Source organism: Vollenhovia emeryi, unplaced genomic scaffold, assembly GCF_000949405.1.
Source record: "Vollenhovia emeryi isolate VEMERY1.0 unplaced genomic scaffold, V.emery_V1.0 DF939189.1, whole genome shotgun sequence".
NCBI classification, from domain to species: domain Eukaryota; kingdom Metazoa; phylum Arthropoda; class Insecta; order Hymenoptera; family Formicidae; genus Vollenhovia; species Vollenhovia emeryi.
In genome coordinates this window covers 1,096,919-1,115,016 of record NW_011967177.1, presented here as the reverse complement: position 1 = coordinate 1,115,016, position 18,098 = coordinate 1,096,919, and the positions used below count along the sequence as shown (strand labels likewise).

Here is an 18,098-nt window from a genome sequence, read left to right as displayed (position 1 = left end):
ATCTTCAATCAGAGAAATTAAGAAAAATAAAAAATATGAGGAAAGAAAAACGTACAGTATTAAAATAGTAGTTTTTTCTGCTTCAGAAGAACGATTTCAAGCTCTCTCAATCAGCTAGCAATATCAAATTACATCATAAGTCATTTTCGTAATTTTTCATTTTTTCTTACTGACGTTTTATTCTTATAAATCAGAGAATAAAAGCTTTATTTATATCGTCACAAACAGTCATAGGAGCGTTTACTGTGAGAAAGAATAGGTGACGGTACTGTAGATGAAGTAGTGATGATAAGAAAAATTTGTCGATACCAATCTTGGACAGATTTAACTGTATCACCGTGATTATGAAAGAGCACATGCAGAATGTATGTGCAGCATCGCTAAAACGGGGTAACAGAGTGTTCAGTAGCGTGTAAGCTTAAACATGATCAGATTTGGATTGTTGTACTGACTTCAACAGTTTCGAGACGCGCCTTTATCATCAAAGGAGACGTCCATTTGGTGGTGTTCGACGATCGGAGTCTACAAATAAAATAGATCCACTAAGAGACAATGCAATGATCTCGCGGAACTGTCACGAATCGATATATGCGGGACGTTCTACGCTAAATAAAAAAAAATGCTTAATTGTACACGATGAATAACACAAAATCGAACGAAGCTCTCTCGACGGCATGGAAATGCATTTGTCGTCAAACGGATGTCGCAAATTACCTGAACTGACAATGAGACCGAAAAAACGCATCACAATCGTTAGCAATTGAAATACTGTGCGCAATTGTGCCTTCTTTCGAATGAAACATATTTTGTAATCGCCCGAAATTCTTGAGTCATACATTTTCTTACGTACATTCGAAATCTAATTTATACACAGTTTTCTTTCGCGATATTCTATCTATTTCCCAAACACATAGCAGAAATTCATTGATAAATTGGATACAACATCGTATTGAAAACTATCTTCTTTTTTTTCCTTTCAAAATAACTCGGAACGTCTCTCCCCCGTCGCTTCCGCGAAGCAGTTTCAATATTCTAAAAACGAATTAGAAAAATACTTCTTTTTTTCTAGGTATATCTTGTATATATAATAATATGTATCCCGTAGTGTAAAAATGAAAGCTAAGATTTTACTTTATAGCATTCTCTTAGCGTTCTAAGACAAGCAAATGATAAAATCAACTAGAAGATGTGGTATCCTGTAATAATGTTTTCCAGATCTTCAGCGTGTGGTTAAATCTACCAAGCATTTTAAAATATGTCGTGATAGCAGGTATGACGTATATTCGGTAATGAACTTATCACACCGACAATCGTCAAATCTTTACAATCAATTTACACAGAATCGCACGTCTTGGACACACAATCAATTTTCAGTTTGGAAAAAAAGACTCGCGGATTCTCGTATCGTGAACTCTGATCGACCGATCTTGGTATCAGCGTCCATTCGACGTTCCAGAGACTCCAATCGGTGCCTCAAGATTGTACAGATCTTTACGCGATGCCCGACTGCTTTCGTGTTTTTCATAGCGACACTGTGTAACGTCTTCGTCGCTAGAAAACTCGCTTGATATCATGATTACATCTTCGTCTTAATATCCGACGAGTGAAAATAATTTATATTTACACATTGTGATTCAAGACATCTTAGAGCAGACATTCTCGATGCAGGACCGTCAAGGACGATGGCTATCGTTCTTGAAGCTCAAAGGGTCTCTTTAGGATCTCTCTCGCGAAAGAAACCCTTTTCAGTCTTGCATTCCCTGATGGTAACGGTCTTGAGATTAACGGTAACGTCTGTGATAAACACTTGATCCGCCACGGGATTCCTTGCGTGCCAATAATCCGTGCCGGGATTTGTCACGTAAATATCTGATTTTGGAATCTCGGTCTGCTTGACGTTTGAACTATTATTATTATTGTTGTTGTTGTTATTGTTGTTATTGTTATTATTGTTATTGGTAGGACTGTGGTGTCCGTTCACGACAGTGGGTAACCTATTGTTATTGGTGTAAGAGTCCGTAGGGCTAGGTGATTTGTGACCGTTGGCTTTCTCGGTAGCGACTGCGTTCGATTTGTCCTGTTTTTGTTCCGATAACTGCCTCTTCTTCGTTGCAACCTGCTCCAAAGGTGTGTCTATCTCAGGAGACAGCGGTGCCGGTGGTGCAAGCGGAAGAGAGGGTGGCGGACCAGGGGGCATATCAGCTTCGGGACGCTTTTTGTCTTGTACCGCCGGTGCTGGTGTCGTCGGCACTGCCGGCAGAGGCTCCTCCGGTGTCGACTTCACGTTATTGGAAGACGACGGCCTTCTTTGATTTTGACCATTGGCTTTGTGACTCTGTAACGCAAAGCATCTTGCTTTTTATGTCAACTAGAAAAGACAAGCCACCAAGAGCTACTAGTAGTCGGTATTTTCAATTTCAATTATTTCTCTCTTGAGCGTTGCACGTGTTCATTAGTGATATTGTTATCCTTCTATTTAATCTAAATGGATTGCAATTTGTATGTGCAAGTTATGTAACTTTATGTAATTTAACCAGAAATTTAATTTCTTAATGCAACATTAACTAATTTTACAGTCTTAATATTTTAAATATTTTACGGACATGTAGATAAAAGAATCCCGTAATGCCATAACTTAATGTTAACACAGCGTTCATCGCGGCGACAATGATTTGCGCACAACTGTCGAAACTTACGTGATAAGACGGATTTGTGGGGTTGTTCTTCAAAGGCAATAACCGAGGAAGTTTGCTCGGAGGTGGGCTAGCACTGCCACTGCTGGGACTGCTCGTGGTAATTGTCACGCCGATCTTGCCGGATTGGCTAAGGACTTCAGCCTTCCTTTTCATACGTTCTTTCCTAGGCATTAGCGGAATATCCGTACTGCTGTTCGAACTCTCGGAATCGACGCTGCCAGGTGTCTCCGATACCGCTTCCGACGGTATCGGAGACGCATGGCTGTCTAAGGAACTTGGGAATGTGTCCTCGTCAGGGGCCACTGGATTTAAACGGGACCCTGAAGTGCTGCCCGTCGTCGACTCATCCTGACTGTCCTCGCCCACCCTTTCGTCTCCGCCGGGCTCCTCATCGACAACAAGATTAGACAGTTGTTCCTGAAAAAGGATTGTCGTCGATTAAGTTATGCGCAAAATGAAATAGACACTACTCTAATCACACTTTATGATCCTGTTAACCCTCGAGTTTAAGTTACGACTGTTTTACAGAATGAAGAAAGATTTTATGAACAGCTATATTCTACGAAGAACACCATAAAGTTCGCTGAGATACTAAGCTATTAAAGTGATTCAGTGTAATGCGGAAGTGATAAATGGGTCTCTTCAGTTATCTTCGTAATCCACAAACTTGGTAACAGCGTATACTATACATATACATATAATCACATTACTTTTAACAAGAATATTAAGCTAAAGTATCATTTTAAAGTAAAATACATTCCGTGCTTGGAAAGCATTTGCGATAATATTATATAATATGCAATAAATTAATATATTTTCTTTTAAACACGTACAGCGATAATTTCTTTGCGATATTTCTTCTTGGTTTGTATCTAACGAGTGTATTAGATAATTAATGCTCAATCGAGTGCGGACGAATAAAATACGATCTCCGTAAAACATCACTGTTGCGATGTATACGTATAAGAAAATATTAGTAAAACTTCGGCAATTTATATTCGGGGTAGTCAAGTATCTATGAGAAACAAATATATCGCTTGCTCTTACGTTGTATCTAGATCGCCTCGGCCTTCTGGTGGTGGGCACTACTACTTCTGCATTCTTTTGGCTTTCCTCGTACAATTCGATTAATCTGACGTCCAAAATGTTCTCTTCCGGCTCCCATGTGTTATATCTGAAACGATACAAGAGAAATTGCGTATTGCAATCACGAGCGACGTCCCGTCTAACGACAGATCTCCGATTTCGTACTCACTTCTTGCTCCATCCTTTCCACTTGACAAAGTACTCGATCTTGCCCTAGAAAGAAGAAAACTCGGATTAATTCTACGGTCATCGACGAGGACGGCTCTTAAAACGTACAACACGTGTATATTTCAGTGAATGACCGAGAGATCAAGCTGTGGACCGCTTCGCAGTAAAAATTCCCGAATATTGATTCCAATGCAAGAGAATGAAGAGAAATTATTGAATTAATACAACTGCATTGACGGCAAATACGATAAGCGCCGCGACACGTGAGGAAGCGCGCGCGAGTTGTCGTTTCATTATTCTCAATTATCCGCGGCGTCACCGCCGTGGATATCTGTCTCTCCGCGAGGAATTTGCGATCGAGCTGCTAAAATTATATAAAAAAAAGAAAAAAAACGCAGAGGGAACCGTGGATATCCGTGTAAAATATTAACATCATATAAAATAGCGACAATTGATAGCGGGAGGGGGAAGATACAAAAATTCGTGTACAGTCGTGGTCAGAAACGTTGTCCGACGTTGTATGATAAATTTTGGAAATACAATCTATCATGCGAGAGATTATAGCTTTTGCTCGCGGATATGTGCAGCGATGCATTATTAAAGCAAAGGAATAATATGTATAAACATTTATACAATGAATACGTACGAATATATTTCAAAAACTTATTGTAAAACTGAAAAAGGTGAGCTTATTGTCAACCCAACTGGCTAATTTTATTGAATTCGTTACAACGTTTCGACCTTACTTCAGATCCTTTTCAAGTAACAATACTGCAAATCAAGAAAATACAGGAGATTGAAATCGAACCTCGGTAATGTTCGAATGTTCGCTTATTTTTATCTTTTGACTAATTTATTATTATTAATTTATTTTCTTTTCTTTTTACTAGATGACTAGTAATTTTAATCTCTTATATTTTGTTGATTTTTGTATTGTTACTTGAAAAGGACCTGAAGGTCGAAAAACGTCGCAACGAATTGAATAAAATTTGCCAGTTGGGTTGACAATAAGTGCACTTTTTAAAATTTTTAATCATCACTGGCGACATTTTTCTTTATTGTAGAACGTCGGACAACCTTTCTGACCACGACCGTATCTCTCTCTCTCTCTCTCCAATCACGGGAAATGAGAGGGAAATCTTCGGAGCAGAGGATGTTTACGTTTTTCCGACCCACGCATATTACGTCCGCAAACATCGTGAGCATCGCGATGTGACGTTTCGTGCCCTGCGGCGTCGCGCAGCCGCCATTGCCGCGCGTAATCGCGCATTAATCACTTTCACATTTGCTCGTAATTAGATCTACCATTATCCCGTACGCAGTCGGAATTACGCTGTTGCGTCCACGTGTCGCGCACGCCGGACGGATCGTCGCGCCGATAAGATCTGCCAATCGGTGGGAACCGACTCCGCTTATCAGCGCGCGTAATTATAGGCTATAACGTAACGGCGCGATAATTAATTCGACGCGGGAGACGACGCGCCGTTACCATCGATTCCTCGCACACGTTGTCAATCGCATTTTGTCGGGCAGATCGAGCCGGCTGATCGGTGAAAGCCCGATTCGCTCTCAGTCAACGAGTTAAAGCCGAGGCTGAGATAAACGCGCGAGATTAACAGGTAGAATACATTTATTTATATTTCGAGATCGACGGATACCTCGGCGACACGCCGGTAAAAAGAAGGAAAAGAACAAGCTGGACGAGAACTCGGTGAGAGAGAAAAAGTGACGAGGAAGATCGAGTCGTGCCAGTGTAATGAATTTGATAATAAATGTATACCTAGAGTAAATAGTAGAGAAAAGTCCTTTATTATGAGATGGGCTTTCAATATGAGACAGCAGGTTTTCAACACCCAAATTCAATCGCGAATCTTTTTCCGCAACGATTACACGATCTAACAATGAATTTTTCGCTGAAAACAAATTTCACTCCAAGGACAATGAGTTTGCGATGAAACCAACAGATAATGCCTATTAATTTAGCAGAAAAACCCTGTTATCTTGTATTAGGGGACTTTACGTAAGTAGGTATGTATGTATACATACGGAGTCATACAATACTTGGGGCCAGTTTCACAAAAGTCGGTTAACTGTTAACCAGAGTTCAGTCGACTCACTATCTTTTTCCATCTTTGGCCGGGTTTTTCATTTTCTGGTTAACAGTTAACCAGAAAATGAGAAACCGGGCCTAAAGCCTTGTGTCCACGATCCAAGAACTGTGTCCAAGTTCTAGTTCCGAGAAATGCGTAGCCAATCACCTTGCAGCTTTTATGGAATAGCTGCAGATTGACGAAACTAGAACTTGGACCAAGTCCTAGCATCGTGGACACAGGCCTTAAGAAGAGACAGAGAATCAGTGAAGTTTCGATTAACAGTTAACCGATATTTATGAAACTGGCCCTTAATGCACGAATTTGCTCGCATATCAAAGGCATATTCGGGGCACGTGCTTCCTGTCTAAATATTCGCGTGTTAATGACTGGTGGTTGTCCGAGAGACCGCAACGCTGTTTTAAAGCAGCTAGAGAGGTATAAGTATGCCTCAGTTCCACGTATCAATGTTTGATAAATAATAATTGATAATATAACGGTAATAATTATGTTTCTCGGACAACCAGTAGTAGTGACACGTGATTATTCAGATAGGAATTTCACGCGTTGAATGTGCCCCGATATGCGGGCAAATTCACTCGTGTCAGAGCACGCGTGCTGATCAGAAAAAGAATGAAAGAACTCGGATTAATTCGACGCACCAAGCGCGACAATCTTAATCTTGTTAATTCTTTTCTCTCCGTTCATTTTGGTTTTAAATCGGTTTTTTCTTCTACGATTAATATTTGTTAAATTTCTATATTAAACGTCGCGTTACGTCTTGGAGCATATCTATTTAGAACCGTAAAAAGGACCGTAGTTAATATGAGTTAATCTGAACAATAGCAGCAGAAGTGTCCCCTTGTCTGTATCTGCCATGCGCTTGCGCGAGATGTTACCGCGCAACACATGCATAGTGTTGTAAACAATACTAGTGCACAATATATAATACAGTATACGCATGCGTATCGCAGTAAAAGTGCAGAGGATAGATATATATTTAGGGACAACAGCTACTCACAACAGCTATGACTATCCTTTCAGGTATATACATTCTCAAGGTATGTTCCATTTATCGCTCGTAACACTCGCAAGCATCGTTGGTCCTTATTTAACATTTGCTAAACAAAGATGAAATGATTCCAAGAGTGTTGTGAGTTTTAATGTGAAACGTACCCTGCCTTAAACGTTTCACTGAATCCCAGCGAATCCAAGAATGGGCCGGTCTTATTTTCTTATTAAAAAAAAACTGTCGACATCTTCGTACTTTAATATTAAGAACTTATGTTAATAAATTAATCTTTATACATTTATTAAAGAGTCGAAAAAGTATTCGCGTTATTGAATTTGGAAAATGTCGATAAAACTTCCAGATTGAATCTTAACCAAATAAGTTTTTTCTTATTCATTATGCTCGTAACTATCTACATAGGAAAATGTATAAATTTTTAGTATCTTGTTAGAGAAAGAAAACTGTCGAAAAACTGATGGGGCCAGTTTCACAAACGTCGGTTAACTGTTAATCAGAGTTCAGTCAACGCCCTATTATTTCTATCTTATGATCTAAAAAGAAACAGAGAATCAATTAATCTTTTAGCGCTTGTAAAACTGGCCTTCAGTCGATCAGATGGAAAACATCTAAAAATATGGATACCCAATGTAGAACATTTGGTTTAGAAAATTCTATTAGAAGCGCTATCTTGAAAAATAAAGTTTTAAAGAAAAATTACATATCAATCTTATCTGAATTTATCAATCGTACAATTTCTAACATAGTCTATTATTCGCAGTTCTCCTGTAAATTTTTTCCAATTTTTAAAGAACATTTTTATTAGAATTCCAATCGGGACAAAGTTCGACAAATCAGACTAGAAGATCAAGATTATCTGATTGATCAAATTCTAATTTTTAATTCGCGACCCTCAATCTTCAACGCGTCCGCACGTAATGCTATGACGCCCACGAGTTTCTGAAATCGATTGAAATACGAGAAAAAGAGGAAGCGAGAGATCTCGCTCGTGCGGCTGGAAAACGAGTGCGAATTTTCGAAAGCGTCTGGCGACGCAAGGCACGGTCGATAGCACGGCCGGCTCGATGTTCCATGGGCAGCTCACCCATTGGCGGTGGGCCAATGACAGAAACGGCACGCCGCTGCCCCATCGCGATGCACAGGCGTGACAGTTGGAAAACAATGACACGCGCGATACGTCCGCGGCGCGAATGAAGCCCTACGAACGAAGTCTGGCGGACGACGTGATCGACATGATAACAACGCGGAGCGGGTTGTCGTCCCTTCGCGGGACGTCGTTACCCGATATTGTTATGTGTCGATAGCGCGACAATCGTGTCATCGATTCGCGAGAGAAAATGCGCTTTATAACGTGCCCCACGCGCCGAGTTCGGTTTCCTCGGTTTTCGAAATCGGACGGCGAAACGGTTCGATACTGCGTAACAGACGGCGCAAAATGATTTCAATTTTGAAAGAAAGGAAGTCTCGCGGATGCGATCCGAGGATGGAGAATCGTAGGATCCCCCCCCCCCCCCAAGTAGCTTCTCGGCGCGAAGATGACTTTGTTTAACTCCTCGCGATTCGAATTAATGTTCACGAACGGAGATCAAATAGTTCATTGTCGTTCGATCCAAGATTCGGCCAGTCCGATGCGAATCGACGAATCTTTATTAACGGAATTCATGAAGGTTCCACGAACGTAGGTTGCCGATCGTGCGGCGATTCAAATGCTTGAGGGATCCATGCGGAAGCTAAGAGCCAGAACACACGAAACAACTTAAGCAACAAGTCCTAGTCTGCGATAGGTGACTTAAGCTCCAAGAAACTGACCAATCACAGTCGAGTATTCTCATAATTTTCGTCAATTTTTTAAGACTCAGGCGCTTAAATCATCTATTGTAGACTGAGATTTAGACTTGAGGATCTCGATCAATCGGAATTTTCAGCGCTGCTGAAGTTCTGAAGTTTCAAGATAGCTGCCCAAATTCTCGATTGTCATTGGTCAAGGCTCGAACACACGTAAGAACTTGAGCAGTAATGACCAATGAGAGACCGATAAGTAATTTTTTATATTATATTTTTGTATTATATAAAAGTTAAAAGTAATAGTAAAATGGCACACGTATATGTTAATAATATCTCAATAAACTAAACATTCCACGGGGCACAACATGCGTTCAAGTCTCATACGATTTGCCGCTAATATTGTCCCTGAGATCGAGCAACAAAATATATTCGGTTGAATTGGAGCTTATACTTGGTGCTTTTTACCTTTTTTTTAAAAAGGTAAGTTTTTTACGTGATGTTATGACACGAGAAGAGTGAGGATGTGGATAAAATCTTTCGAAAAGTGCAATCTGGCCGCAGGCCTTGACTACACATTCCTCGAAATTAGAACTTGGACCAAGTTCTAGCATCGTGGACACAGGACTTTGCTGCTTAAGTTCACGCGGCGTCTGCAATGAGATTTTAAAACGTGAGGTTTAAGAAACTGGTCAGTCACAATGAAACGCGAAGAGAAGGCTCGACTGAGATTGGTTGCTCAAGCCTCACGTCTTAAAATCCCATCGTAGACGCCACGTCGAAGCCACAGAAATCCGCGAAGAGTTAAGAGAAGATTCTCGCATTGTCCCGCGACATTATCGTGCGACTCGATTCACGACCAGGGCGAGTAGTCCACGTCCCAGCAAGTTTGTCGTCCGAGCGAATTTCCGGGCGAGAAACGAGGCAGATTCATGCAGGTTCCGCCAACCGAGCGAATTTCACGACGAGGTCCACGGCGCGGCAAGTTTCATAGAAACACGCCACCGGTCGCTACCAGCTGATCGCCATGACACACGGAGAGCCTTTCTCCTATCCGTCAGCGAACCTACCGCCGTTGCCTGCCTCCAGGGACTCCCGTTAACCAGAAATCGTATGCTCGGCGCTCGAGAGAGAACGCGTGGTCGGGAATATCTTCTTTTATACCAGCGGCTCCTCAATCCGCCATTAACCGGGGACAATAATAAAGACGCGAGAGCGAAACGTCCTCGTGCATTCGCAATGCTGAGGGTATCATATTAACAAAGTAGGAACGTGAAACGCCAGTAGTTAATTAACGATAAAAAGAATTATTGGACGACATTGGGCTGGTAGATGGTTTATTTATTTCATTCCGACGTTTCGACCATGCGGGTTGTGGTCCTTTTCAAGGAGTTTAATAATCTACAACTTTTCAGAGGACATTGCAACTTAAAAGTGTATCAATTACAACATGAAATCAACATAAGTCAAATTACTAATTAGGCATAATATTGTACTTGTGCGACAAATTTTTCACGCGTGTCGATATCGACTGCGGAATAGAAAAATTTCCGAGTCACTAGAAACGACGTATTCCGCAGCCAATCGACACGCATGAACAGTTTGTCGCGCGACAAGCGTAACGCCCGGTCTACAATGAGTTGTTAGTCGTTAGTCAGAAGTCGGAACTATATGTCGGTCCTTTTTCTTCCACCCAGAAAGGAAAAGGATCAACATATAGTTGCGACTTCTGACTAACAACTAACGACTCATTGTAGACCGGGCCTAACACTAGTCTTAAAGCCTCCGCTACAATGATTCTCGGTTCTGTCTACAATGGTCGTAGTCGTAAGAATAATCGACTGCGATTGGTCAATTCTTATCGAGCGACTACGACTACGACCATTGTAGACAGAACCGAGAATCATTGTAGCGNNGGAGGCTTTATGCTTGGTCTACAATGAGAGTCGCAGAGTCGCAGTCGTAAGAATAATCGACTGCGATTGGTCAATTCCGTCAGGCACATAAGAATTGGCCAATCATAGTCGATTATTCTTACGACTGCGACTCTCGTTCTAGACCCCGCATTACGAGTCGCGCATAGCGCGGCGCTGGCTTTATGCTTTCAATGAAGCGCCGCGACGACGGCGAATAAAAGTTCCTTCCTACATCGCACGCGATTGCGCGATGCCGCTCGTATCGCCTTTAGCGGATGCGAGTAACCGTTTGTTAAATGCAATCGATTCGGAGAGGCGGTGTCCCCTCCCCCTTTATGCGTGGACGCGCGGCGGAAGTGAATGAGAAAAGTGTACGATAATCGGAGCTCCCGGAATCTTATCGCGCGGTAGAAACGGGCCGCCTTTCGAGGAGAGTTCTATTCACTTTTTACTCCCCCCTCTCCCTCGTCTCTCTATTGCCGCCGTGAACGGTGTCGCAACCGGTAACGGGGCGCGGAATCTCGCGGTTTCGTTAACGGGAGCGAATCGATAATCTCGCCGATGGCAAGAGCCGCGGGATCGGCGAGACGCGACCGACGTCCGGGCGACGCGCTCCCGCGAGTCCGGCGAGCACGCGACGCGAACGGCATTGTGTACCGGGTAACGGGGGAGGTGTACCTGTGCCCATCGGCGCGCGATGTCCGATATATCGCGGAGCCGTTGTACAATACGTCACGGAGGAAGCGGCAGCCGCGCGAAGCCGGCTGTCCGCGAAAGAGGGAAAGAGAGAGAGAAAAAAAACCGAGACACACAGGAGGCGAGAGAGGTGGGAGAAGGGAGAGACAGAGGGGCGGTAACGGCGCGCGGACAGATTCCGCCTGGTGGCGCCATCTGGGGGCGGTCGCGCGCGATACTAACCCGCTTTTCCCTCTTCTTCGTGATCCGCTCCGCGGCGTAGACCCTGTCGCCCAGCTCCATGACTCGGCGCAGCGGTCAGGTGGCGGCCGAATTTCAATCCCGACGCCCTGGACGATCCCCGTGCGGCTTGTGTCTGCGTGTCGCGCGCGGAGCCCCGCGAAACACCATATGTGGACGCACCGGCGACGGGCGGATCGATCACGGACACGCGCGCACGCACGTGACTTCGGCAGCGATCACCGCGGGCACGTGCGTCGCGGCGTACGCGCGAAAGAGCTAGATCGTCGGCCCCGGCTCGCGCTGCGTGCAGCCGGGAAACGCGTGTTGACACGCGCGCCGATTACCACGTGGCGGCGGTCGTGCCTACACAGCGGCCGTGTCTCGGAGTCAGTTCGCTCGCGAGGCCGCGTCGCGCATCGTCGTGACACGCGTTGTCAGTCGCGACGCGTAGTCAACTCGCGCCGCGCGACATCGCCCGATTCCCGCTCCTTTTTTCCCTTTTTTTCCCCCGCGAAGCGACCGCTCTACGGGCGGAACGCCAGCGGCGCGACGGAGGGAGCGGAGGCGGAGATGCGCGCGATGTTTTTTGAAAAGCCAGTAGCGGCGGCGAGCGTGTTCGCGCGTCCCATCGGGAAAAGAGGCGCCGGACGGCGGCGCGCGGCGGGCGATTCCAGTTTCGTACACGCACGCGACACAAACGCGCGACCCTCTGTCGCGCGCTTCTCCGTCGACGCTCTTATTCGACGACTGCGAGACGTAACGTCGCAGTGCGCGAGCGCGCGCGTATCGGCGGCGGTGGTGGTGATGGGCTACCGGCGTGGCGCGGCACGTTTTTCCTCCTCGCTGTCGGTCGTCGTCGCTGTTTCTGCCTGTCGCTGCTGCCGCCCGTCGTCCGTCGCCCGTAGCCGTTCGGGCGAGTTCGGCTCGCTCGCTCGTACGTGACGTCAGCGACTCCCCCTCACGTCGTAAACACCAAACATGGCCGTCGTACGGATATACGCTGATCGAGTGCGTCCCAGGCTGAACGGGTAGATCGGCCGCAATACGGGCTGCCGCGGGCCGCGGCTATGCGCAGGTAACGCGCAATGGCATCCGCGGGCCCCACGACGTACTCACGTATGCCACTGCTCGCGAACGTACGCGCACCGGAGCGATCGACTCGCGGCGTCTAACGCACTCTGCGGATCGAGGCCGACTAGAGACGAGGTCTGCCCGACACCCCTCGCAAGCCTAGTGGACTCGCCCGATCCGTTCGAGGTAAGGAGGGGAGAGGGGATAGAGGGGCAGAGAAAGAGCGCGGTAGGGGAAGGGAGAGACTCTCAACGGTACGTGCGGCATGAGCGCGCGCGCGCGCGCGCACGCGAGAGCGAGAGAGAGGCAGAGCGGGAGGGAGGGAGAAAGGGAGAGGAGCGCGATTGAGTTGACCGAGACGTGGCGGCGGGGAGGCAAGGGGGAGAGAGAGGAAGAGTAAGCGTAATGGAGGTAGGAAAGAGAGACGGCGCGACCAGGAGCACCGTCCTCGGAACAAGAAAGTCGCCCGATAGCCCGCTTGGCTGCTCGCCTACCGGCCAGCCAACCAACCTACCAACCAGCCAGCCAGATAGCCAACGAGCCAGTCGACCATCCAGCCACCCCAAGTTCCCTTCTAGGTACGTGTGTACGCGCGCGTCCGTGTGCGAGGGCAGCGCGGCGTTGCCAAGCCTGCCTCATCGATAGCGCCGCGCCGCAAATGTCACTGTGGCGCGTACCCGCCGCGACGATGCTCGCCAATTCGTACGCCGCGACGACGACGACAACAACGACGACGACGGAAGTGGCAGTGGCGGCTACGACGGCAACGCTAGCGGCTCCACGATTTTCCACCTCCGGCAGCGAGTCGAAATCGATCGATCGACGACGACGCCGCCGCACGCTCACACACACTCTTTCTCGCTCTCTCTCTCTCTCCCTTTCCGTCGGACGCGCGCGCGTCCCTGTTTCCTCTCTTCGGCGCGGCCTCGCGCGCCGCACCGCACAGTACACTATACGTACGCGTATTCGCGCCTATAACATCCGGCAACGCCGCATCCTCCTGCGACGTTCTGTCACGCACACATACACGCGCGCCGCACGTTCACTGTGCTCGACGCGCGCGCACACCAGGCGGTTCGTAGTACGGCGCCGCGTATTCCTGCGGGCGGCTCGAACGCTGACGTTCGACAACGGGCGAGAGCGAGCGCGCCGTTTCGCGAATCTCCCGAGAAGGCGCGACAACGGTAACACGCCAGCGGCACACACCGAGCGCACTCGTCCCCGACACTTTTCCACAGTGTTTCGCGCGGCAAGACAGACGCGTGCTGCCTCAACGGATCCCGAAACGAGAGTGTCCTCTCCTGCGCCGACGGACGCACAGGGAGAGAGCGCGCGCGAGCGGGACGGAGAGCGCCCGCCGCTCCGGTGCGAGCGAGACGCCACGACCCGCGGGTAGGGCGGGAGGGATATGGGGAACCGTCTTCTCCGTCCTCGGCGTAAATAGCGGGATAAAAAACTCCCGGCGAGCGCGCCCGATTGGCGGAGGCCGCGAGGCGCCACCGACGTCCCGCGCCCCACTCGTTCCGCGCGTCCAATCGCCGCCTGGCACGGCCCACTCCGGTTCCCCTCGACGTGCCGCGAAGGCGGGCATCACCGACGAGCCCATCGGCCACGTTCGGGCTCTCCCTCTCCCCTCCCCATTCTTCCCCCTCCCTCCCCGGTCTATCGCAGGTTCGAGTAAAGTCTCCGATGTTTCTCTCGGCGAGAGAGCTCTGTCCCCTCCCTTCGCGTCGGGGAGCGAGACGGACGCGCAAGTGGCACCCCTCTGTTCCCCTCGGCCCCCCTTACACTTCGCCTGGCGCAGGGAAACCCGAATAGCGGAGCGCGGCTACCGAGCCGTGCCACACCGAGGGGTCTCTATTTTTTTTTCTCTCTCTCTCTTTCTCTCTCCCTCCTTCTGCCTTCGCGTCGCCGAACGACCGTGTAAAACCGTACGAGAGACGCGAAGCGTGTGTACCGGCCGCGAAGGGCGGGCACATAGACGAGGGACGCGGACGGGCGACGGGAGGGGACGTATATAGTCGCGCGCGCGCGCGTGTATATAGGCGCATGAGAGCGCGCGCACACGTATGCGCGCGAGCACACACGTATACGTGGGTCGCGTTGCGCCGCGCCACGCCGCGCCATCGTCGTCGTCGTCGTCGTCGCACTCCCCCTCCCCACGTGCAGTCCCACGTCGGTGGCCGACCACCGTCGGTATTGAAATATCCTGGCCCTGGAGAGCCAAGTAGCCGTGCGGCGATGCCGCTTCTTTCCACGACCGCTGTACATTGCGCGCGCGATTCTCTCTCCTCCCGTATATTCCGGCTCCGCTCATTGTTTCGTCCTCTCGCTCTCTAGCTCTCCCTCCCTCCCGCCGTCAACACGCGCCTCTTCCATTTTCTCCTTCTCTTTGTGCTCACGTCTTTCCCGGCTCCTGCGCCCGCCGACCTCGCAGCCCTCTTTCCCTCCCCAACCCCTCCCACGTCCGCTCTCGCGTGTCATCTCTCCGTCGCTCCCGTTTCCGCTCGTACTCGCGAGCGTACCCCTTTTCGGAGTGCCGCTCCGCTCGTCCCACCCCCCCTCTGTTATCCCCCTATCAGCCCCTCCGCCCGCTCCACCTACTCGGGCGCTCCCTCCGGCACGAGAGATTCGCCTCCCTTCGGAGCGCAATCAATCGCCGTGCACGAAACGCTGCGCAACCCCGCGAGCGATGCGTAAATTGGAAAGCGCCTGGCCGACGCACACGCGTTCCTCGCAGTTCTCGGCCGCCGTCGTCGTGTCACCCGCGCTGCGCCGGATTGCGCAACCCTGGAGCACACGCCGTAGCCCGGTCCACGTAGATGGCGTGTCGCGTGTAGATGAATAGGCGCGACCGCCCCCTCCCCCCTTGCCCTCCCGGGCCGGACCGACGTTCCCCTTTGTTCCTCGACGACGTCGACGCCCGCCGTCGCGTCATTAATCGCGCGCCTTTTTTTCCTACCGCGCCTACCTCGCTCGCGCCTATCGCGCTGCTCCATTCCGCTGCGATTGCGGATGGCACAGATATGGACTTCTTATATGGATGTAAATTATAGATTTTTATATGTAGATACGTTACGGCTAACTGCGTAATCAAATGTTGCAACAGAATGCGCTGCGCAATGTCGGACATGAATATTTCGGACGGAGTCCGATACGTGCGAAGTTACACGTTCCAGCTGCATCGGACACGACTAAATTTGTGTTGAATTGTTAATCGAGCGGCGAAAGCAGATCCTGCTTGAGTGCGCGATTCTCATGCGTGGAACGTAACGTAGGAAACGTGCAAGTGCCTTGTAAAGCTTATTCTACAATGCAATGCGGGCATAAAACGCGAGACGCTAAGCCGCGACGCGAGAATTCAGCCGGTGACAGTCGATCATCCTTCTCACATTTGACTGCGATTGGTCGATTCTCTCGCGGCTCAGCGTCTTGCGTCCATTGTAGAATAAGCTTTAAAGATATCGCGTTCGCGCTTGCGCGATCAGAAGGGAACCGAAACATAATAGGAATCGTTCAGGTTGCGTAGACGACACACTCCTCGGCTCGCAAAATCGCATCGTAAATGACGCTGCAACCGATATCGAAACGTGTATTCTATGTAGCTCTCTGCTAATTACAACTAATTAATTATCGCCGCTTTCGCAGCGTGCTCGGCTTCATTTGTTCAACCCGCCTCACTCGCGGACGTTGCTTGTAATAATCTGATGAGCGTAAAGACTCGCGAGCCAAACGGACGACCTACGTCACAAAATAAATATTTCTCAAATACTCCCTTCGTTCTGGAGCGGTCAATTGAGCGCGGCTCCGTTTAAAAAATTAACAAGCGGATCGAAGGAAGGGATTGAAACGGATTATGTGCATGACGGCCGAATTATTGTCTCTGCCTCGGTTACTTATTAAAAGTGACCCGCTTTTCGCGATGGTACATCTTAAAATTATTTCGCACAACTAACGAAATTATATGAACCTGTCGTTGAGCGACGACGGACGCGAGAGTGGAAATTTGTTGCAATTTATGACGTGAAAAGGCGATTCGGAAACGTCAGCGCGGCTCTCTTTCTCTCTCGTGATGTGCGAATTAGTTACGATATCGATTTGAACTCGTTCCGTAATCTACAACGTGTACCATATTGCGGCACGGCTAATGACTCTTGCACAATAACACATGCCGTACAGTCATTTTTCCGGAAGTGATGCATATGTAACGAAAAATGTGGATTCAACTGCGCCACTTTTTACCGCGAGAAACACGTCACGGTGTCTTATGTGCAAGAGCCGCTACGGTAATCGATGCTAATCGTTAAATACGGCACTTATTGGCGCGAAAGGTCTATCGGGTTTCGTATTAAATGAAGTTGCGGAACTCGAGATTTTATGAAAGAGGCTTTGAAAAAAACTCTCAATGACGGAAGGAGCGTGCGGTCCGGCGATTTTGCTACGGTTTCACCGAGGAGTAAACCGCCGACCAAAATCACGTACACCAATGCCTACTAATGCCCAGTGGGCATTACTCTACCTTATTTTATCTTTCTTATCTTTATAATGCCCAAAAATGCCTAGTAATGCCCAATAATGCCGCAAATCTGTACGCCACAATGCCCTCAGCGGTTTACCCCTGGGGTTTTCCCCGAAATTTCGTCCCCGCAGCCACGTTCGACAAGTCTTTCGCGTCAAGCTGATACATCTGCAGTATAATTATAATTATTATCAGTTCGCGGTGCGTTCGCCCGAAGAATTGATCGATTTCCGTCGCACTTCCTACGTGTTACTCCCCTCTTAAATCGAGCTTGTCCGCGGACGTATAGCAGGGAGAAAAGCGGCTGTAAACGAACGAATTGAATCCAAGATGCGACGCGGACAGAAAGCTAATGGAGAACGGGAAAAATAATCGTCGCGTGTGAATCGATATCGTTCAAAAATCGCGCGAGCACGCTACAAAGGCCTGCGTTCCGTAGCTGGGAGCGAGAGGCCCTGACACGCTTCTGCCGCGAGCGATGTCGATGGCGCGCGGCGCGTTGCCATGCCGGGAAGAGCGGCGGCCCCGCGTGCCCTGCCTCGCGCGAAGCTCTCTCGCCAAAAGTGGCCATTTAATATCTCGAGAACGGCGCGAGATATCGCGATGAAACCTTCACCGGACGATTCTCTACCGTTTGTCATGCTTATTTATTTGGCCGCGGGCCCGATCGCGCCGACGGTCTTGGCGTGAAACGCGTCCCGAGGTTCGCGCCCCGGCGACGGCACGCATGCGCCTTACGGAGAGCCGACCGACGTTTTTTTCCCCGACTTTTCGTCTAACGACTTCTGGCCGACGAGGGACATTTCGGATGTTACGACACGC

At 48.6% G+C, this 18,098-nt stretch overlaps 1 protein-coding gene across 2 annotated transcripts; it reads right to left on the bottom strand.

The window, feature by feature from the left end:
* Positions 1 to 1,683: 1,683 nt before the first annotated feature.
* Positions 1,684 to 14,053, bottom strand: LOC105562414 (polycomb group protein Pc). 2 transcript variants are annotated; one of them, XM_012013240.1, is made up of 5 exons: positions 13,272 to 14,053; positions 3,952 to 3,995; positions 3,744 to 3,870; positions 2,697 to 3,113; positions 1,684 to 2,335 (listed from the first exon to the last, which is right to left on the bottom strand). In XM_012013240.1, the coding sequence occupies exons 1-5, from the start codon at positions 13,308 to 13,310 to the stop codon at positions 1,703 to 1,705; spliced, it is 1,260 nt and encodes a 419-aa protein (XP_011868630.1). In that variant the 5' UTR covers positions 13,311 to 14,053; the 3' UTR covers positions 1,684 to 1,702. The 2 variants fall into 2 exon arrangements, with proteins under 2 accessions (XP_011868630.1, XP_011868629.1); XM_012013239.1 differs by lacking the exon at positions 13,272 to 14,053 and adding an exon at positions 11,687 to 13,261.
* Positions 14,054 to 18,098: the final 4,045 nt, after the last annotated feature.

Coding starts and splice junctions, on each gene's coding strand:
- LOC105562414 (XM_012013239.1), bottom strand. CDS start 11,746: ATGGAGCTGGGCGACAGGGTCTACGCCGCGGAGCGGATCACGAAGAAG. Junction 3,871..3,951: donor TGGAAAGGATGGAGCAAGAA/GTGAGTACGAAA, acceptor GTATCGTTTCAG/ATATAACACATGGGAGCCGG. Junction 3,114..3,743: donor CGAGGCGATCTAGATACAAC/GTAAGAGCAAGC, acceptor ATCCTTTTTCAG/GAACAACTGTCTAATCTTGT.